The 23,003-nt window shown below is 47.4% G+C and overlaps 1 protein-coding gene and 1 long non-coding RNA gene across 2 annotated transcripts in view; one reads left to right on the top strand and one right to left on the bottom strand.

The window, feature by feature from the left end:
- Positions 1-9,522: 9,522 nt before the first annotated feature.
- LOC116967786 (leucine-rich repeat and fibronectin type III domain-containing protein 1-like protein) overlaps positions 9,523-23,003 on the top strand; it is a 27,902-nt gene continuing 14,421 nt past the window's right edge. The window contains exon 1 of the mRNA XM_033014396.1: positions 9,523-10,951. Within this exon, the coding sequence (XP_032870287.1) occupies positions 9,567-10,951 (1,385 nt within the window). The 5' untranslated portion in view covers positions 9,523-9,566. The remainder of the gene's footprint in view (positions 10,952-23,003) is intronic.
- The window catches only part of LOC116967787, a 19,092-nt gene continuing 7,449 nt past the window's right edge, over positions 11,361-23,003 (bottom strand). The window contains exon 2 of the long non-coding RNA XR_004410320.1: positions 11,361-11,522. This is a non-coding gene — a long non-coding RNA (uncharacterized LOC116967787). The remainder of the gene's footprint in view (positions 11,523-23,003) is intronic.

Genomic DNA, 23,003 nt, shown 5'->3' with positions numbered 1-23,003 from the left:
AGAAACATACTGAGTCAGAGAGAGAGAGAGTGGGGGATAGAGAGAGGGAAGGAGAGAGAGTGGGGGATAGAGAGATGAACACACAGTCAGAGAGAGTGAATGGGAGAGACAGAGATGAAAAGAGAGAGTGAGAGAGGGGGGAGGAGAGAGAGTGAGAGTGTGAGAGGGAGAGCGGAGATGGGCAGGACAGAGTGAGCTGTGTTCATCCCCCTCCCATTCCCAATCCGACCTCTCTGTCCTGGGTCTCCTCCATTGCCAGAGTGAGCAACAGCGGAAATTGGAGGAACAGCACCTCATATTCCGTCTGGGGACCTTGCGTCCGGATGGCATCAACATTGAATTCTCCCAATTTTGCTAGCCCGTGCTGTCTCCTCCCCTTCCTTAACCCTCTAGCTGTCTCCTCCCACCCTCCCATCCGCCCGCCCTCGGGCTCCTCCTCCTCCTCCCCTTTTCCTTCTTTCTCCCCCCCCCCCCACCCCCCATCAGTCTGAAGAAGGGTTTCGGCCCGAAACGTCGCCTATTTCCTTCGCTCCATAGATGCTGCTGCACCCGCTGAGTTTCCCCAGCAATTTTGTGTACCTTCGATCTTCCAGCATCTGCAGTTCCCTTTTGAACACAACGAGCTGTGTCCATCGACAGTTCTGATCAGAGAGGGGACACTTGCGTTACACAACCAGGCACATGCCTGATGTTCACACACCAGTCCACATTTGCTGACTCACTTGCCAAATAAAGGGCCTTGTTTTGGAGGGAGACCAGGAAACTCTGCATTAATTATCCATCTCAGACTGGAACATGAGAGAGGTCTCTACTCCTGATTGTAATTAGATCGAGCAGCTCACTCCCGTTGCTATGGGAACCTGAATGTCAAGGAGTGTTTCTCAATCCTGGCTCGGCAAGATCTAATGAGGCATCGATGCCACTTGGAAAACATGTTCATGTGTTTACGGGTAGCTCTACACGCCAGGCTGCTGATGTTTCCCTTGCCCTTCCCTCTGGAGGAGAGATGGTTGCATCAAGCAGTCAGGAGCGCCACAGTTCCCTGGCCACATACATAGAAACATAGACAATAGGTGCAGGAGTAGAGGCCATTCGGCCTTTCGAGCATGCACCGCCATTCGATATGACCATGGCTGATCATCCAACTCAGTATCCCGTCCCTGCCTTCTCTCCATACCCCCTGATCCCTTTAGCCACAAGGGCCACATCTAACTCCCTCTTAAATAGAGCCAATGAACTGTGGCCTCAACTACCTTCTGTGGCAGAGAGTTCCAGAGATTCACCACTCTCTGTGTGTGAAATAGTCCATGCAAAGGCCCAGCATACCGCTGGTGACGTGCTCGTGTAGATCACAGCGGCCAACATCGCCCGTGCAGCATTAATGGTGGATTCCAACGGGTGGAGAGGAGTCAGAATTAACTGCAGCTGCTGAGAGAGAAAAGAAGATGAGAATCCTCAGATTCAGATTGAGATTCTATCTTTATTGTGTCATTGTGCAGTGTACGATACAGAGAGAACGAGATGCAGTTAGCATCTCACCCAGAGGAGCGAACATGGAATAATGTGCAGTGAATATATATATGTACAACAGGGCAACTCTTCTGGGGGAAGGAGTGTCCGGGGGGGGGGGGGGGGGGGGGGTGACTGGCAATCACCAAGGTGCAGAGTTAAGTAACAGCCGCAGGGAAGAAGCTGTTCCTGGACGTGCTGGTCCGGCAACGGAGAGACCTGTAGCGCCTCCTGGATGGTAGGAGGTTAACAGTCCATGGTTGGGGTGAGAGCAGTCCTTGGCGATGCTGAGCGCCCTCCGCAGACAACGCTTGCTTTGGACAGACTCAATGGAGGGGAGCGAGGAACCGGTGATGCGTTGGGCAGTTTTCACCACCCTCTGCAATGCAACTGGGAGCCGGGGCTCGGACGTATTATAAATGGGCGGGAGAAATAAAGATCTTTCTCGAAGCAGACTTGAATCTAGCCCGGAGTAATCGAAAGTTAATTGGGTGGAATAACAATCGCCACCCTCATGCTTTGCCCTTCACCTGTAATATGTCCCTCATTGTCCCCGAATAGAATCAGTCACGGAGAGAGAGAGAGTCACAGAGAGAGAGAGTCACAGAGAGAGAGAGAGAGAGTCACAGAGAGAGTCACAGAGTGAGAGTCACAGAGAGAGAGTCACGGAGAGAGAGAGTCACTGAGAGAGAGTCACAGAGAGAGAGAGAGAGTCACAGAGAGAGAGTCACTGAGAGAGAGAGTCACAGAGAGTGAGAGTCACAGAGAGTGAGAGTCACAGAGAGTGAGAGTCACAGAGAGTGAGAGTCACAGAGAGAGAGAGAGTCACAGAGAGAGAGTCACAGAGAGAGAGAGTCACAGAGAGAGAGAGTCACACAGAGTGAGTCACAGAGTGAGAGTCACAGAGAGTGAGAGTCACAGAGAGAGAGAGTCACAGAGAGAGAGTCACAGAGTGAGAGTCACAGAGAGAGAGAGTCACTGAGAGAGAGAGTCACAGAGAGAGAGAGTCACAGAGAGAGAGTCACAGAGAGAGTCACAGAGAGGGAGTCACAGAGAGAGAGAGAGAGTCACAGAGAGAGAGAGTCACACAGAGAGAGTCACAGAGTGAGTCACAGAGTGAGAGTCACAGAGTGAGAGTCACAGAGAGTGAGAGTCACAGAGAGAGAGAGTCACAGTGAGAGTCACAGAGAGAGAGAGTCACAGAGAGAGAGTCACAGAGAGAGTCACAGAGAGGGAGTCACAGAGAGAGAGTCACAGAGTGAGAGAGTCACAGAGAGTGAGAGTCACAGAGAGCGTGAGTCACAGAGTGAGAGTCACAGAGAAAGAGAGTCACAGAGAGAGAGTCACAGAGAGCGAGTCACAGAGTGAGAGTCACAGCCAGAGCGAGAGTCACAGAGTGAGAGTCACAGAGAGAGAGAGAGTCACAGCCAGAGCGAGTCACAGAGTGAGAGTCACAGAGAGAGAGAGAGTCACAGAGAGAGAGTCACAGAGAGAGAGGGTCACAGAGAGCGAGAGTCACAGAGAGAGAGTCACAGAGAGAGAGAGAGTCACAGAGAGAGAGTCACAGAGTGAGAGTCACAGAGAGAGAGAGTCACAGAGAGAGAGTCACAGAGAGTGAGAGTCACAGAGAGAGTCACAGAGAGAGAGAGTCAGAGAGAGAGAGAGTCACAGAGAGTGAGTCACAGAGAGAGAGAATCACAAAGAGAGTCACAGAGAGTGAGAGTCACAGAGAGAGAGAGTCATTGAGAGAGAGAGTCACAGAGAGAGAGAGTCACAGAGTGAGAGAGTCAGAGACAGAGAGAGTCACAGACAGAGAGAGTCACTGAGAGAGAGTCACAGAGAGTCAGAGTCACAGAGTGAGAGAGAGACAGAGAGAGAGTCACAGCCAGAGAGAGAGTCACAGAGAGAGAGTCACAGAGAGAGAGAGTCAGAGAGAGAGAGAGTCAGAGAGAGAGAGTCACAGAGAGAGAGAATCACAAAGAGAGTCACAGAGAGAGAGAGTCAGAGAGAGAGAGAGTCACAGAGAGTGAGTCACAGAGAGAGAGAATCACAAAGAGAGTCACAGAGAGTGAGAGTCACAGAGAGAGAGAGTCATTGAGAGAGAGAGTCACAGAGAGAGAGAGTCACAGAGTGAGAGAGTCAGAGACAGAGAGAGTCACAGACAGAGAGAGTCACAGAGAGAGAGTCACAGTGAGAGAGTCAGAGACACAGAGAGAGTCACAGACAGAGAGAGAGTCAGAGAGAAAGAGTCACAGAGTGAGAGTCACAGAGAGAGAGAGAATAACAGAGACATAAGTGATAGGATCAGAATGAGCCCATTCGGCCCATCAAGTCTATTCCGCCATTCAATCATGGATGATCTATCTCTCCCTCCTAACCACATTCTCCTGCCTTCTCCCCATAACCCCTGACACCCGCACTAATCAAGAATTTATCTAAGTCTGCCTTAAAAATAAATAACCACTGACTTGGCCTCCACAGCCATCTAGGGACAATTTACATTTACACCAAGCCAATTAACCTACAAACCTGCACGTCTTTGGAGTGTGGGAGGAAACTGAAGATCTCGGAGAAAACCCACGCGGTCACGGGGAGAACTTGCAAACTCCGTACAGACTGTACCTGTAGTCAGGATCGAACCCGGGTCTCTGACGCTGCAAGTTCTGTAAGGCAGCAACTCTACCCGCTGCACCACCGTGCCGCCCCTGGCCCCGACTGATACATTGCCGTTAGTTTAGCAATCTCAGCGGCCATCCATTGAGGCAGAAAACTGATTGGACATTTTCTCAACCTAATGTGATTATACCTCCCCTCAGCCCTAAATACTTAAATGGATCAAGTGTGTGATGTGCCAACAGCTCTCTTATCATTGTGCTTCATAAATGTGTAATAAACAGTAAAATTACTGGAGCTGAACTCCTCAATAGATTAGATGCATCTCATGGCAGCAGCAGCAGCAGCAGCAGCATAAAACTTGTAATTCAGTCAACAAGAATTGTGCGAAGGTTCTATGGGTCTTGCTAATTTAACTGACATCAACACAGCAAATCCAAGAGATGGTAACAGTCTCTGCTTTGGTTAATGACGAAGCCTCATGCTGTTATGTTAATTTGAAGTTGGAACGCCGATCCCGTTAGTTTATGGTTTCACGTTTGAGTTATTATCAGTTGTTAAGAAATCAAGCCGTCTGACAGGAGGTTGTGGAGTAACTCCTCTGGGGCTCCACATCTGTTTCTTGCCGAGGGATGATCCTCTCTGAAGCTTGGAGTGTGTGCGATGACCGAGACTAAGGTGACAGCTCTCATTCACCGACTTTCCCATTAATGTTCCACCCTCGAGCTGATTCTCCTTCATAGAAACATAGAAAATAGGTGCAGGAGTAGGCCATTCGGTCCTTCGAGCCTGCACCGCCATTCAATATGACCATGGCTGATCATCCAACTCAGTATCCTGTACCTGCCTTCTCTCCATACCCCCTGATCCCTTTAGCCACAAGGGCCACGTCTAACTCCCTCTTAAATATAGCCAATGAACTGTGGCTTCAACTACCTTCTGTGGCAGAGAATTCCACAGATTCACCACTCTCTGTGTGAAAAATGTTTTCCTCATCTCGGTCCTAAAAGATTTCCCCCTTATCCTTAAACTGTGACCCCTTCATCGGTTCGTGCTTGATTGTAGTGATTGTAGAAGATTGTTCCCGATGTTGGGGAAGTCCAGAACAAGGGGTCACAGTTTAAGGATAAGGGGGAAATATTTTAGGACCGAGATGATAATTTTTGTTTTCACACAGAGAGTGGTGAATCTGTGGAATTCTCTGCCGCAGGAAGTAGTTGAGGCCACAGTTCATTGGCTATATTTAAGAGGGAGTTAGATGTGGCCCTTGTGGCTAAAAGGATCAGGGGGTATGGAGAGAAGGCAGGGATGGGATACTGAGTTGGATGATCAGCCATGATCATATTGAATGGCGGTGCAGGCTCGAAGGGCCGAATGGCCTCTACTCCTGCACCTATTGTCTATGTTTCTATGATTATTCCAGCATGAGGAAAACATTTTTCACACAGAGAGTGGTGAATCTCTGGAATTCTCTGGCACAGAAGGTAGTTGAGGCCAGTTCATTGGCTATATTTAAGAGAGAGTTAGATGTGGCCCTTGTGGCTAAAGGGATCAGGGGGTATGGAGAGAAGGCAGGTACAGGATACTGAGTTGGATGATCAGCCATGATCATATTGAATGGCGGCGCAGGCTCGAAGGGCCGAATGGCCTCTACTCCTGCACCTATTGTCTATGTTTCTATGTTTACTTGGGAACATCTCCTGGTTTTGTTGAGAAACGATATTTCTACTTGTAAGGTGTCACGGTGGTGCAGCGGGTAGAGCTGCTGCCTCACAGCGCCAGAGGCCCGGGTCCGATCCTGACCACGGGTGCTGCTGTGTATGAAATAGAAATTGTGTTCCCTGCCTCCAAGTTCAAGGGGGAGGAGTGTTGTGTGTGAAATATGATGAACGTATTTAAGGTCTTGCACAATTGACACATGCGCAAGAGAGGCTCATCGTGGCGTTCAGAATAACAGAAGCTAGTTAGTTTACTCCCGTGTCCGAGTCTTAATTAAAGTCCGTTCCAAGCACGAATACACCACAGGTGCTGTCTGTACGGAGTTTGCACGTTCTCCCCGCGATCACGTGGGTTTTCTGCAGAAGGTACAGGAGCCTGAAGACTGCAACAACCAGGTTCAGGAATAGCTACTTCCCCTCAGCCATCAGGCTATTAAACCTGGCTCGGACAAAACTCTGATTATTACCAACCACTTTCTGTTATTTGCACTTTACCAGTTTATTTATTCATGTGTGTATATATTTATATCATGGTATATGAACACATTTTTCTGTTTTATAGTAAATGCCTACTATTTTCTGTGTGCTTAAGCAAAGCAAGAATTTCATTGTCCTATACAGGGACACATGACAATAAACTCACTTGAACTTGAACTTGCTCCAGTTTCCTCCCACACTCCAAAGACGTACAGGTTTGTAGGTTAATTGGCTTCTGTAAATTGTAAATTGTCCCTAGTGTGTAGGATAGTGCTGGTGTGGGGCGATCGCTGGTCGGTGCGGACTCGGTGGGCCAAAGGGTCTGTCTCTCTAAAGTCTAACAAGGAGGAGAAGAAGGATGTTGTGGTGAATAAGGAGGAATGAGACACCTAGGTGAACTTTGTCGGAAGGAACTGCAGGTGCTGGTTTACATCATAGACTCAAACTGTTGGAGGAACTCAGCGGAACAGGCAGCATCTCTGGAGAGAAGAAATTGGTGACGTTTCGGGTCAAGAGTCGAGAAACGTCAACCATTCCTTCTCTCCAGAGATGCTGCCTGTCCCAGCCTCAACTACCTCCTCTGGCAGCTCGTTCCATACACCCACCACCCTTTGTGTGAAAAAGTTACCACTCAGATTCCTATTAAATCTTTTCCTCTTCACCTTGAACCTATGTCCTCTGGTCCTCGATTCCCCTACTCTGGGCAAGAGACTCTGGGCATCTACCCGATCTATTCCTTGGACTCTCAGTCTGAAGAAGGGTCTCGTCCCAAAACATCACCTATTCCTTCTCTCCAGAGATATTGCCTGACTCGTTGAGTTACTCAGCAATTTGTGTCTATTTCCCTTTTCCATATATGTTTCATCCACTTTCCAATCCTTAAAGCCAAACTCTCTAGATAATAATTAGTGTGATATATTAATGTGATAGATCTAACGTTTCCCTTTGCTCTTACTCTGCTGTCTTTCTTTGAAAAGATTGCAGGATCTTGTGTTAAGCATTAATGACTTGAACCACTGCCAGTGGAACTAATCTCTAGATGAGAGTCACTACAGGGGTGATGAGGCTTGCTCCTGAGCCCAGAGTGTAGAGCAGTATTTGTGAAAGACTTGTAGAGACACAGACATAGAAACATAGAAACATAGACAATAGGTGCAGGAGTAGGCCATTCGGCCCTTCGAGCCTGCACCGCCATTCAATATGATCATGGCTGATCATCCAACTCAGTATCCTGTACCTGCCTTCTCTCCATACCCCCTGATCCCTTTAGCCACAAGGGCCACATCTAACTCCCTCTTAAATATAGCCAATGAACTGTGGCCTCAACTACCTTCTGTGGCAGAGAGTTCCAGAGATTCACCACTCTCTGTGTGAAAAATGTTTTCCTCATCTCGGTCCTAAAAGACTTCCCCCTTATCCTTAAACTGTGTGACCCCTAGTTCTGGACTTCCCCAACATCGGGAACAATCTTCCTGCATCTAGCCTGTCCAACCCCTTAAGAATGTTGTAAGTTTCTATGAGATCTCCCCTCAATCTTCTAAATTCTAGCGAGTACAAGCCGAGTCCATCCAGCCTTTCTTCATATGAAAGTCCTGCCATCCCAGGAATCAGTCTGGTGAACCTTCTCTGTACTCCCTCTATGGCACGAATAGAGAAGGAATGTTGCCCATTAGCTATTTGTGTTACAAAATGGTGACTCCACTTCAGATGTTGAACGGTTACAATTCAAGGAACAAGGACTAATTGGTAAATAATTCCCCCTTCAGTTGGGATGAAGTGCTTAATTGTCTTATTTTGAGCATGTTATTTTACAGGAGGAGATAAAAGTGAGGTAGTTTAGACCATTGGTATTACGTCTAGTGAGCAGAGCTTTGGCCCATTGCAAGTTCTGAATACGGGACTGAATATTGTGTGGAAAATAGAAGAAAATGAGAAAGGATTTACGGGGGCCGTCCCACTTACGTGATTTTTTTCGGCGCCCGTCTTAGTCGCAGCAGGTCTCCGAACATTTCCAACACGTTGAAAATCCAGCGGCGACCAGAACAAGGTACGACTGTTTGGGCGACTACTCACGGCCGTACAGGTTTCACCCCGCGACATGTCACCAGGGTGTCGCCTGTACGGTCATGAGTCGTCTCCTCAGTCGCCCAAATAGTCGTAGCGTCTTTCTGGTCACCGCTGGATTTTCAACGCGTTGGAAATTCTCGGGGACCTGCAACGACCTACGACGGGTGCCGGCAGTTGCCAAAAAAGTCGCGTAAGTGGGACAGGCCCTTTAAGGACATGTTTGCTCTCTGGGTACTGGAAAACCAAAGCCAGATTTGCAGTTTCACAAAGTGCTGGAGTTTTACTGTAGAACGTGGAGCAGGGGAATGGTTTTCAGGTAATGATCAGCCAATGATCTGCTGGTGGGACGAAATGGCCTAGTCATCTTGTAGTGTTACCCGTGGGATATTTTACAGATCCATTGCCTATGCGTGGAACAAAGAATTAAATTTTAATAAAATAATTTCCAATTTGTTTCGAGATGATTCAATGTGTTATACAGGCCTCAGCCAGACTTTAGATAGGAGCCTTTAGACAGGAGATGAGGAGGGATTTCTTTAGTCAGAGGGTGGTGATTCCGTGGAATTCTTTGCCACAGAGGCTGTGGAGGCCAAGTCAATGAATATTTTTAAGGTGGAGATTGCTAGGTTTTTGATTAGTACGGGTGTCAGAGGTTATGTGGAGAAGGCAGGAGAATGAGGTTAGGAGGGAGAGATAGATCAGCCATGATTTAATCGCAGAGTAGACTTGATGGGCCGAATGGCCTAATTTTCCCCTTAGAACTTATGAACATTTTATTTAATTTGTTATATTATGGGTGGCGCAGCGGTAGAGTTGCTGCCTCACAGCGCCAGAGTCCCGGGTTCGATCCTGACTATGGGTGCTGTCTGTACGGAGTTTGCACGTTCTCCCCATGAACCCCATGTGTGTTTTTTTGTTAGATCTTCGGTTTCTTCCCACACTCCAAAGACTTGCAGATTTGCAGGTTATTTGGCTTGGTGTAAATGTAAATTGTCACTAGTGTGTGTAGGATAGTGTGCGGTGATCGCTGGTTGGTGCGGGCTCGGTGGGCCGAAGGGCCTGTTTTCACGCTGTATCTCTAAACTAAACTGTTCATTGGTGCTTCTACTAATTTGTTCTTCTCTCTTGCTCTAGCTCGCTGGCCTGAGGTGTTTGTCCACAGAACGGTGGGTGTGCGGGAGGATGGAGAGATTCCTCTTCTGTCTGCTGTTGCTCAGCCTGGCGGTCAGGACTCAACTCTGCCCCAAACGCTGCATCTGCCAGAACCTCTCACCGTCCCTGGCCATCCTCTGCTCCAAAACCGGGCTGCTCTTCGTGCCCCCGTTCATCGACCGGAGAACAGTGGAGCTGCGGCTGACCGACAACTTCATCACCACCGTCAGGAGGAAGGACTTTGCCAACATGACCAGCCTGGTGCACCTCACCCTGTCCAGGAACACCATCAGCCAGATCATGCCGCTGACCTTTGGTGATCTGCGTGGCCTCCGGGCCTTGCATCTGGACAGCAACCGGTTGACCACGGTCTTGCCCGAACACTTCAACGGCTTGGTCAACCTCCGGCATCTCATCCTCAACAACAACCAGCTCCGCCACATCTCGACCAACTCCTTCTATGACTTTGAAACCTCCCTTGAAGACCTGGACCTTTCTTACAATAACTTGGAGGATTTGCCTTGGGATACCATTAGTAAAATGACCAACATCAACTCTCTGAGCTTAGACCACAACCTGATTTTATTTGTTCCTGAAGGGACATTTTCCAATCTCCACAAGTTGGCTCGGTTGGACATGACCTCCAACAAGCTTCACAAGTTGCCCCCCGATCCACTCTTCCTCAGAGTCCGAATTTACTCGAAGACAAAGGGGTCTCCGCTGTCATCTCTGGTGCTCAACTTTGGTGGGAATCCCCTGCACTGTAACTGCGAGCTGCTCTGGTTGAGACGTCTCACCAGGGAAGATGATCTAGAGACCTGTGCTTCTCCGCCTCAACTCATGGGCAAATACTTCTGGTTCATCCCCGAGGAGGAGTTCACCTGCGATCCTCCGCTGATCACTCGACACAGCTCCAAGATCTTCGTCATGGAAGGTCAACGAGCCATCCTCAAATGTAAAGGGGTGGGAGACCCAAACCCAACCATTCACTGGACCTCACCAGAGGGAAGGCTGATTTCCAACTCCACCCGGGCCACTACCTACGAGAACGGGACTCTGGAGATGCTGATTGCCGCGCCTAAAGACACCGGCACTTTCACCTGCTTTGCCTCCAACGCTGCAGGTGATGCCGTGGTCACGGTGGACTTGGTGGTCAACCCTCTCCCACATTTTGCCAACGCCACCAACAACATCAAAGAGCCAGACCCCGGCTCGTCCGACATCACCACCTCCTCCAAGTCTGCGTCGCCCTCTGTGGCCAACGACACAAAGACTCAGCAGGACAGGAGGGTCACTGCCACTGACCTCACCTCCACCTCGGTACAAATACGCTGGCCCTCCCAGCGTCATGTGCCTGGCATCCGCATGTACCAGGTGCAGTACAACAGCTCCAGCGACGACGTCCTTGTGTACAGGTAACAGCACACTGAACTGTATAATGCATTGTGTACAGGTAACACCACACTCACCTGTATAATGCACTGTGTACAGGTAACACCACACTCACCTGTATAATGCACTGTGTACAGGTATCACCACACTGAACTGTACAATGCTGTGTTTACAGGTAACACCACACTGAACACTGCATAATGCCCTATGTACAGGTAACACCACATTGAACACTGCATAATGCCCTATGTACAGGTAACACCACACTCACCACTGCACGATGCTCGTGTACAAGTAACACCACACAGAGGGTGAAAAATGGGACATGAAATGAGTTTCCAGAGAAGGTAGTTAAACCAGGTGCCAGAACAACATTTAAAAGACATTTGGACAGGTACATGGATAGAAGTTCAAATGGAAGGAGAATTAATGTTAAGTTTCAGATACTAGCAGGTGGCTTGGTTTAATGTATTAATGAATTATACACCTTCAACAGTGTTTGGGACTTCTACAAGAGCAGTGATCGTGTGTGTGGACAGCAGTGAGGGATGTATAGGGCTGGGGTAGTCACTCTGGCCAATGCTCTGTAACAACCTACAACACAAGGTTTAGTATAGTTTAGAGATACAGCGTGGAAACAGGCCATTCGGCCCATCAAATAGAAATCCCATTCGTCAGGACAGATATTTATAAGTCAGTCTGAAGAAGGGTTTCGGCCCGAAACGTTGCCTATTTCCTTCTCTCCATAGATGCTGCTGCACCCGTTGAGTTTCTCCAGCATTTTTGTCTACCTCAGATATTTAAAAGAACTCATTCTTTGTAAGAACCTTAAGGGAATGGAATAAACTAGACAACAATAAAGTCAAATCACCTTCACTAGACAGGTTTAGGGGGACACATCCAAGTTGGCAATATGCAGAGTACTGCCCTGCTGACTACTAATTCAGAAGATCAAGTCTACTCCGCCAATCAATCCTGGCTGATGTATCTTTCCCTCTTAAACCCATTCTCCTGCCTTCTCCCCATAACCCCTGACACCCGGACTGATCAAGGTTAGAGGGATCTGGGCCAAACGTGGGCAAATGGGACTTGCTTGGATGAGCATCTTGGGTGGCATGGACGATGGGCTGAACGGCATGTTTCCATACTGTATAACTCTACAACTCCAATACAAGACGTATATCCACAGAGACAGTTTAATCTGAGGCCATACCCTAGTTTAAATGATAGTTGTGATACACTTATTACAGTTAATTATGGTTGGTATATCTCTTTTAATTACAGGTCATAACTCAGTAATAATTGTGGTCTGTGTATCTGTGTTAATTACAGTTTATTCATCAGTGGTAACTGGCTACTTGCTGTGACCAGAGTATAATTGCACTTCAGTGGCGATGAGTGTAGCTCTCTGCACTTGTCCTGGCCACTGCCCCTGACTTTCATCCAGCCCTTCCCCATCTCCATGCAGCTTGCCTGGACCTTGGACCCTGTTCTACCACAGTGCCAAGACTCATATTTCATCCTCCTATGGGGACTGCCCTATGCTGCCTCAATCTTGCAACTCCTCGCACCCTCTCCCTGCTCAGTCCTTCCCTGGAAATATACCCCTTGCCTTCAGAAACATAGAATAGTAAAGCACCAGAACAGGCCCTTCGGCCCACAATGTCTGTGCCGAACATGAAGCTAAGACTATAATCTCTTGTTTCCCCATTTCCTAAAGGGCCTGTCCCACTAACACGACCTACTTCACAACATTTTTTACTCGTGGACATTTTTCATCTTGTTGAAAAAACGCCCCGACCTACTTGATGGCAGGTGTACCTACAACTAGCGTCACGACCTACCTACGACCTACCTACGACCAAAAGGGCAAACTCGGCAGAGGTCGTGAATTAGGTCGTGAAAGTGGGTCAGGCCCTTAAGTAAAGAAGGGTCTTGAACCAAAACGTCACCCATTCCTTCTCTCCAGAGATGCTGCCTGTCCTGCTGAGTAATGCCCCTGTCCCACTTAGGAAACCTGAACGGAAACCTCTGGAGACTTTGCGCCCCACCCAAGGTTTCCGTGCGGTTCCCGGAGGTTTTTGTCAGTCTCCCTACCTGCTTCCACTACCTGCAACCTCCGGCAACCACCTGCAACCTCCGGGAACCGCACAGAAACCTTGGGTGGGGCGCAAAGTCTCCAGAGGTTTCCATTCAGGTTTCCCAAGTGGGACAGGGGCATATAGACTTTATACCTTGGAGGCTGAGGGATGATCTTATAGAGATGTCTCAAATTATGGGAGGAATAGGTAGAGTGAATGCATAGTGTCTTTTTCCAAGGTTAGGGGAATCAGGAACTAGGATTAAGTACTCGAGCGCGCAGCTTTAAAATAAAAAGGGTAAAGTGTAAAGGAGATGTATGGGGCAAGTTTTTTCCACAGAGGGTGGTGGGTGCCTGGAACGTACTGCCAGGGGTGGGTGGTGGAGGCTGCCAAAGAACTGATAAATAAACAGTAATTAACACATATACACAAACCACTGAATTATGACCTGTAATTAAATGAGATATACAAACCACAATTAACTCTAATAAGTGTACCACAATTATCATTCATGCTAGGATATATTCTCTAATTAAACTGTTTCTGTAGATAGCTCTAGGGAGAGGTTGAGCAGGCTGGGACTCTATTCCTTGGAGCGCAGGAGGATGAGGGATGATCTTATAGAGGTGTACAAAATCATGAGAGGAATAGATCGGGTAGATGCACAGAGTCTCTTGCCCAGAGTAGGGGAATCAAGGGTCGTAGGACATAGGTTCAAGGTGAAGGGGAAAGATTTAATAGGAATCTGAGGGGTAACTTTTTCCACACAAAGGGTGGTGGGTGTATGGAACGAGCTGCCAGAGGAGGTAGTTGAAGCTGGGACTATCCCAACGTTTAAGAAACATTCAGACAGGTACATGGATAGGACAGGTTTAGAGGGATATGGGCCAAACTAGTGTTGATGGGGCATGTTGGGCGGTGTGGGCAAGTTGGGCTGGAGGGCCTGTTTCCATGCTGTGTCACTCTGTGACTCTATAAGACTCACATTCCCAGTAACAGGGGACCTCTAGATTCTGCTCTTATGGGGAGATGGGGGGTCTTGGGGAAAGGGCTGTTTTAGTTACCTTAAATTGGATAATACTATTTTTGGTAGACCAGCACTTGCAGTTCCTTGTCATAACATTACCGAGAGGGTCTGTGCAGTCTCCGAAATGTCACCTATCCATGTTCTCCACAGATGCTGCCCGACCTGCTGAGTTACTCCAGCACTCTGTGAAACGTCACCTATCCATGTTCTCCACAGATGCTGCCTGACCCGCTGAGTTACTCCAGCACTCTGTGAAACGTCACCTATCCACGTTCTCCACAGATGCTGCCTGACCCGCTGAGTTATGGTGCAGCAGCATCTGTGGAGCTAAGGAAATAGGCAACGTTTCGGGCCGAAACCCTTCTGGAAATAGGCAACGTTTCGGGCTGAAACCCGGAAGGGTTTCGGCCCGAAACGTTGCCTATTTCCTTAGCTCCATAGATGCTGCTGCACCCGCTGAGTTACTCCAGCACTCTGTGAAACGTCTCAGTATTGGCTCCACTCCTCATTACAAATGTGGAAATGTTTGACCAAGTCCAAACCATTAATGTAAACATGGACCAGTGGTGGCACCAGCGCTGAATGTCCATGATCACTGCGAACCATCTTATGCTGAGAATATGTGCTGGTGCTCCCACTCTCTGCTTCATAAGGTCATGAGATAGGAGCAGTACTAGACCATTCAGCCCATCAAGTCTACTCCACCATTCAATCACGGCTGATCTATCTCTCCCTCTTAACTCCATTCTCCTGCCTTCTCACCGCACTCTGACTAAAGAAATTCCTCCTCATCTCCTTCTAAAGGTATGTCCTATTGTTCTGAGGCTGTGCCCTCTGGTCCTAGACTCTCCCACTAGTGGAAACATCCTCTCCACATCCACTCTATCCGGGCCTTTCACTATTCACTGGCATCTCATCAGAAAGTGCAGTAAGGTCGGTCACACAAGCGTTTCCCTTGAGAATTCCTTGCTCTTCAAGATGCGGTGTTGTAGATAGTGAGGTCGGGTGTCAGGGGTCATGGGGAGAAGGCAGGAGAATGGGGTTAAGAAGGAGATAGAGCAGCTTTGATTGAATAGCGGAGTAGACTTGATGGGCCGAATGGCCTAATTCTACTCCTATCCCTTATGTTCTTATGACCTTCTGACCACAGAGCAAATATAATGTCATAAGGAATAGGAGTAGAATTAGGCCATTCGGCCCATCGAGTCTACTCTGTCATTCAATCATGGCTGATCTATCTCTCCGTCCTAACCCCATTCTCCTGCCTTCTCCCCATAACCTCCGACACCCTTGGGTAAATATGGTGGGCATAGTGAAGTACAAGGGGTAGCATCGATGCTGTGGGCCAAAGGGCCTGTTTCTATGCTGTGTTTCTGGATATTTCCCCATTGTTTGCTCCTTTGTGGTGTTTCTTGTTCAGAATGTCAAGCTGGCTGCTCCACAACTCTCTGAGCTTAGTTTATTCTCATGTTTGCTGTAAATCCAGCAATTACATTCGCTCTCCATCAGTCACCAGGCACTGCAGCATTTTCCCAATTAATTATTAAATATGTGTAGTCATGTTTCTGCTTTTGCTTTGCCCTATTTTTAAATCCACAGATATAAACCATCTGGGCCAGAAATCTTATCCTCTGAGAATTTGAATGGTTTATATAATATTCCTGCCTTGACTGCAACTATCTCCAGGCCAATCTCACCACCCAATGTCACATCCACCTGCTGAAGACCAAAACACAAATAAAGACCATTGTTCCAGCATCTCCCTCTTGTTGCCAGCTGTGATTTTCTACCTACTCAGCAGCAATCCTAACTCCCGTTTTTAACTGATATCGCTGTAAATCATTTCACCGGTTTATATATGTCCTTGACAGTTGTATGTCATTCCCCATCTTTACCTTGCAACTTGTTCTACCTTTGTAAGGAATCCTCTTCATATTCTCTCTCATCGCTGTCTCTACACTTCACATTATCTCTCTCCATTCCCTGAAGGTTTGCAGCCTCTCAATGAAGGCTCAGAAGTGTTTAATTAGTTTTTTCCTTTTGGCAAGAATTTATTCTCTCTCATTCTCCCCGACACCGTGTTACATTCTTGCCTCTGTTGCCTCACATACTTGTTGTGTTGCATTGTTGCCAGTCTATTTCACAAATTCTCTTCATCCCTTAAAAAATACCTATTGGTTTATTGATGGTACGTGCATCTAAAACTTTGTTTTGTGTGCTATCCAGGCAGATCACGCTGTAGAACATGCATAGAACATGGGACATGGGACATGGAATATAGAACAGGGCATAGGGCATAGAACACAGGACAGGACATAGGACATGGGACATGGGACATAGAATGGGACATGGGTCATAGAACATGGGTCATAGAACATAGAACATGCAACATGGGATATAGGGCATAGGACATAGGACAGGACATAGAACACAGGACAGGACATAGGACATGGGACATAGAATGGGACATGGGATAGAACATAGAACATGGGACATGGGACATGGAATATAGAACAGGGCATAGGGCATAGAACACAGGACAGGACATAGGACATGGGACATGGGACATAGAATGGGACATGGAATATAGAACAGGGCATAGGGCATAGAACACAGGACAGGACATAGGACATAGGACATGGGACATAGAATGGGACATGGGATAGAACATAGAACATGGGTCATAGAACATGGGTCATAGAACATAGAACATGCAACATGGGATATAGGGCATAGGACATAGGACAGGACATAGAACACAGGACAGGACATAGGACATAGAACATAGAACGTGACATGGGACATGGGATAGAACATTGAACAGGATATAGAACATAGAACATAGAACTGGAACATAGAACATGGGACATAGGACATAGAACATGACCTGGAACATAGAACATGGGATATAGGACATGGGACATAGAACATAGGACAGGACATAGAACATAGAACAGGACCTAGAACATGGGACATAGGACAGTTCAACTGGGAACAGACCCTCCAGCCCACAATGTCTGTGTTGAAGGAGTCAAACGAGGGGAGGCAGGGATTGTCTGGATTGTCTTCAGGTTGTCCACAAGAGGGAGAGGGGTTCCTTGAAGCCAGTGGGGAGATGAGCGTTTTTGGGGGTGGGGACGGGGGAGTTACAGACCCCAGTCTGCTCATCACCATCAGGTGGACACATGAAGTTGAGCACGTCCACTGCAGCAGTTCTCTCTCCACACAACGTGAACGGCTGAAGGAATATATTTATTGAAGTGCTGAATGATTTATGAAGGGCCTTGTATATTTCATGAAGCTCTATTTATAATAGGTTCAAGTTTGTCACTTATTAAAGAACAGTGGAATGGGAGTGAGGTCAAGGTAAACATATTTTATACATCAACTTCTTCATGTGCTGGAACAAGTTTGTAAGTTGTTTATTTTGGGAGTAATGTTTGCAAACTATTGTCCGATATCCCGACCAGGTTAACCTATGATGAGCGTTTGTCGGCACTGGGCCTGTACTCGCTGGAGTTTAGAAGAATGTGGGGCAACCTCATTGAAACTTACCGAATAGTGAAAGGCCTGGATAGAGTGGATGCGGCGAGGTTGTTTCCACTAGTGGGAGAGTCTAGGATTAGAGGTCATATCCTCAGAATTCAAGGACGTACTTTTAGGAAGGAGATCTTTAATTTCGTTAGTCAGAGGGTGGTGAATCTGTGGAATTCATTGCCACAGACGGCTGTGGAGGCCAAATCAGTGATATTTTGAAGGGGGAGATAGATTCTTGATTAGTAGATTCAAGAATTCAAACAAGAGGACATGACTTCAGAATTAAGGGACAGAAGTTTAGGGGTAACATGAGGGGGAACTTCTTTACTCAGAGAGTGGTAGCGGTGTGGAATGAGCTTCCAGTGGAAGTTGTGGAGGCAGGTTCGTTGGTATCATTTAAAAATAAATTGGATAGGCATATGGATGAGAAGGGAATGGAGGGTTATGGTATGAGTGCAGGCAGGTGGGACTAAGGGGAAAAAGTTGTTCGGCACGGACTTGTAGGGCCGAGATGGCCTGTTTCCGTGCTGTAATTGTTATATGGTTATATGGTTATAGATTCCTTCTCTCCAGAGACGCTGCCTGTCCCGCTGAGTTCCTCCAGCATTTTGTGTCTTTTCTCGGTGTAAACCAGCATCTGCAGTTCCTTCCTAAATGTTATGAGCCGGTTGGGACGTAATGCAGGATGGTGGAATGTCACATTCCAGTAATTAGTAATGGGAGCGACAGATGGGGAATGTCCCTCGTTCCCCTAGCCTCAAATCCAAGGCTATTAACTTCCAGGCAGGCATGCAATGCTGCCCGTCCTGAGCTATCTCAGTCACCCTACAGGTCCTCAAGTCCCAACTCATGTTCGTGTTCCTTCCATATTACCCTTTTTCACTTTGTCTCCCAATGCCAATATTTTTAGGGGGAGAAGGGACAAACTCTGTACAGACAGCACCCGTAGTCGGGATCGAACCCGGGTCTCTGGCGCTGAGAAGGCAGCAGCTCTACCCGCTGCTCCACCGTGCTTTCTCATTAGAAGCTAAACAAGTTCTGGCTGCAGATGCAGGTTTACACCGATGCTAGACACAAAGATGGATGGTCCCACGTTGGATAGGCATGGTGAGGTTTCCTGTGGTCACCGGCTTTGGCAGCTGCCTCTAGGGTTGGTTTGATGAGAGTCTAATGACTAATGAGACTCTCGCCCGGGATAGGACATGTTCTGTGGACGCGTCTGGGCCAAATGACCCAGCAGCGAGTCCAAATCTCACAGCAGCGATCGCTGGGAATATAGTTCAGATGATTAAGTAAATCTGAAATAAGATGCTAGTTTCAGTAAAGGTGGTCAACATAAAATCCCACCTTCGGTTGTGTACCTTCGATTTTCCAGCATCTGCAGTTCCTTCTTAAACATACAATCCCACCTGCTTTGCCAATAACTTTCAGGAGAGGTCATTTGTTCATCTTTTGGTCATTGGGACGACAGATGGCACAATGGGCTAAGTGTTCGACTGGCAACCGGAAGGTAGCCAGTTCGAATCCCGCTTGGAGTGCATACTGTCGTTGTGTCCTTGGGCAAGACACTTCACCCACCTTTGCCTGTGTGTGAATGTGTGTGAATGTGTGTGAGTGATTGGTGGTGGTCGGAGGGGCCGTAGGCGCAGATTGGCAGCCACGCTTCCGTCAGTCTGCCCCAGGGCAGCTGTGGCTACAGAAGTAGCTTACCACCACCGAGTGTGACTGAGGAGTGAATGAATAATGCGATGTAAAGCGCCTTGAGTATTAGAAAGGCGCTATATAAATCCCATCCATTATTATTATTATTTATCTTGACAGCTGTGTCATAGCCAGTATCCGGTTTAGTTTCTAACTGGGCAGCACGGTGGTGCAGCGGGTAGAGCTGCTGCCTCACATGGCCAGGGACCCGGGTTCGATCCTGACTACGGGTGCTGTCTGTACAGAGTTTGCATGTTCTCCCCGTGACCTCGTGGGTTTTCTCCAGGTGCTTCGGTTTCCTCCCACGCTCCAAGGACGTAGTTTGTAGGTTAATTGGCTTGGTATAAGTGTGAATCATCCTGTGTGTGTGTGTGTGTGTGTGTGTGTGTGTGTGTGTGTGTGTGTGTGTGTGTGTGTGTGTGTGTGTGTGTGTGTGTGTGTGTGTGTGTGTGTGTGTGTGCGTGTGTGTGTGTGTGTGTGTGTGTGTGTGTGCGTGTGTGCGTGTGTGCGTGTGTGCGCGTGTGCGCGTGTGCGCGTGTGCGCGTGTGCGTGTGTGTGTGTGTGTGTGTGTGTGTGTGTGTGTGTGTGTGTGGGATAGCGCTAGTGTACGGGGATCGCTGGTCGGCGTGGACTCGGTGTTCCTGCGTTGTTTCTCTAAACTAAACCAGACTCAGCCAAGAGAAAAACTATGCGGGGAGCTGAAGGGGACAAGCAGGAAATAATTATACTCACCCCCAATGGAATTGTGCAGTGATGTCTGGCTATGGGTGTGTGGGGCAATTAATCAGAAGATGGGGACTAGTCAATGAGCTCAGAAGCCAAGGATGAAATATTTACATTCATCTTCACTTAAATTGATAATCCATCTCGGTTTCCTAATGAAATCTCCATTATCGCAGAGGCCAGTTTTCAGCCACTTTCCTTTCTTATGTTATGTTACGGGACGTTATTTGTCACATGTACCGAGGTACAGTGAAGTAAGTTTTGTATACTGTTCGTATAGGGTGATTTCACGAAAGGTCACTGGAGCGTAGTTCCGCATCCACGTGACCGAAAATTTTAACTGTGGGACAAGCGTCACTTCCGGTACATGTTAGTGGATGGGAAAACACGCACTTTCACACCCGTTAAAAACATCGAAAACGGCCAGTTTTTGAGCTGCAATTTACTGAGCCAGTCGGGGTGACCGTGAGGAACAGCTACCTAAATTTACAGTCCAAAAAAAAGATAGAAACTAAGGTAAATTCAAGAGGGAGCTGAAGGTGTAAATACAGCGGAAGTGGTTAGCGGACATTTGTGGAGATTTAAAGATCCAAAATATCGGGAATTATCGCGTTTACTCGCTGCATTTCATCAAAAGTGGCATTATTGACTTTTTATCTTTATTCATTTGTTATATGAAAAGTATTAAAAGTTAAAAATCCGTCAGTAAAATTGCAAAATCGCCCATGGTTCTCGGGTGGGTTTTAACATGCAAAATGAAAACGCTTCTGAAGCTCCATTTACCATTTAAATAATTGTAAACTATCAATGCGTTTTGAAATAAATTTTACTGAGATGCAAGCTAAGGAATGGGATAATTGTCAGCTGTTGGACAAAAGCAGGACATTTTAACATTTGCCAAAATATATTTCTCAATGTTTCTTGTTTAAAGCCTGCACAATCACCCAAACTACTTATTTATTTATTTATCATCTAATAACAGACAAGCCTGCAGCATGGAATGATGTCGACAATCCTGATTGGACACCCACTGTGAGCAGGATAGACAATGTGCACAAGAACGCCATGCACGTGCAACAAGAAGAGAGTATTAAAGCAGATTTGGTTGCAGCTCAAGCATCTATAGCTCTGCAAGTTGATGGCGTTCTTGTGCACAAAAAGTCAATAATGCCACTTTTGATGAAATGCACGAGCAAACGCGATAATTCCCGATATTTTGGATCTTTAAATCTCCACGGCAAATGTCCGCTAACCACTTCCGCTGTATTTACACCTTCAGCTCCCTCTTGAATTTACCTTAGTTTCTATCTTTTTTTTGGACTGTAAATTTAGGTATCTGTTCCTCACGGTCACCCCGACTGGCTCAGTAAATTGCAGCTCAAAAACTGGCCGTTTTCGATGTTTTTAATGGGTGTGAAAGTGCGTGTTTTCCCATTCACTAACATGTACTGGAAGTGACGCTTGTCCCCCAGTTAAAATTTTCGGTCACGTGGGTGCGGATCTACGCTCCAGTGACCTTTCGTGAAATCACCCTATACGAACACTTAGATACATCTTAGATAAGTATCTCAGATACAGTACACGTGTATAGCAGTCGCACACTGAGTGTACAGAGTCGTGTAGGAAGGAACTGCAGATGCTTAAAGACTGGATAGACTCGGCTTGTACTCGCTAGAATTTAGAAGATTGAGGGGGGATCTTATAGAAACTTACAAAATTCTTAAGGTGTTGGACAGGCTAGATGCAGGAAGATTGTTCCCGATGTTGGGGAAGTCCAGAACAAGAGGTCACAGTTTAAGGATAAGGGGGAAATCGTTTAGGACCGAGTTGAGGAAAACATTTTTCACACAATCTGTGGAATTCTCTGCCACAGAAGGTAGTTGAGGCCACAGTTCATTGGCTATATTTAAGAGGGTTAGATGTGGCCCTTGTGGCTAAAGGGTCCAGGGGGTATGGAGAGAAGGCAAGTACAGGATACTGAGTTGGATGATCAGCCATGATCATATTGAATGGCGGTGCTGGCTCGAAGGGCTGAATGGCCTCTACTCCTGCACCTATTGTCTATGTTTCTATACTGTAGATTGACACAAAATGCTGGAGTAACTCAGCGGGCCAGACGGCATCTCTGGAGGGAATGATAGGTGCCGTATCAGGTCGTCTGAAGAAGGTTCTCAATCCAAAACATCACCTATTCCTTATCTCCAGAGATGCTGCCTGTCCCGCTGAGTTACTCCAGCTTTTTGTGTCAATCTTCAGTACACAGATTCGCCAGTTTTGTGGCATTTTCAAGTCCCAGTTGTTGTAAGTTGCCAGCACAGGAGCACAGCTAATCTGTGGACAGCCAGTCACCCACACACAAGTTAGTTTAGTTTATTGTCACGTGTACCGAGGTACAGTGAAAAGCTTCTGTTGCGTGCTAACCAGTGAGCGGAAAGACAACACATGATTACAATCGAGCCGTCCACAGTGTACAGATTCAGGATAAAGGGAATAACGTTTAGTGCAAGGTAAAGCCAGCAACGTCCCATCAAGGATAGTCTGAGGGTCACCAATGAGGTAGATAGTAGTTCAGGACCACTCTCTGGTTGTGGTAGGATGGTTCAGTTGCCTGATAACAGCTGGGAAGAAACTGTCCCTGAATCTGGAGGTGTGCGTTTGTTTTCACACTTCTGTACCTCTTGCCTGATGGGAGAGGGGAGAAGAGGGAGTGACCGGGGTGAGACTGGTCCTTGATGATGCTGCTGGCCTTGCCGAGGCAGCGTGAGGTATAGATGGAGGTGATGGAAGGGAGGTTGATTTGTGTGATGGTCTGGGCTGCGCCCACTATTTGTGGCCATGGATGGAACTGTTCCTATCCCAGTTCGTATATGTACCTCAGACCGAGTAATGTCTAATGTCCAGTCGGATGTCCACTGCAGTTACAGGTGTGTCCACCTGCCTGGCCAAGTCTGTTACCCAACTACACAAGCACCGCTGCGACCACCAGCAGATGTGTTGTTACAACCG

This window comes from Amblyraja radiata, chromosome 41 (genome assembly GCF_010909765.2).
Source record: "Amblyraja radiata isolate CabotCenter1 chromosome 41, sAmbRad1.1.pri, whole genome shotgun sequence".
In the NCBI taxonomy this organism is placed as follows: Eukaryota; Metazoa; Chordata; class Chondrichthyes; order Rajiformes; family Rajidae; genus Amblyraja; species Amblyraja radiata.
The sequence above is the reverse complement of the archived record's forward strand: the minus strand, read 5'-3'. Positions and strand labels throughout refer to the sequence as shown.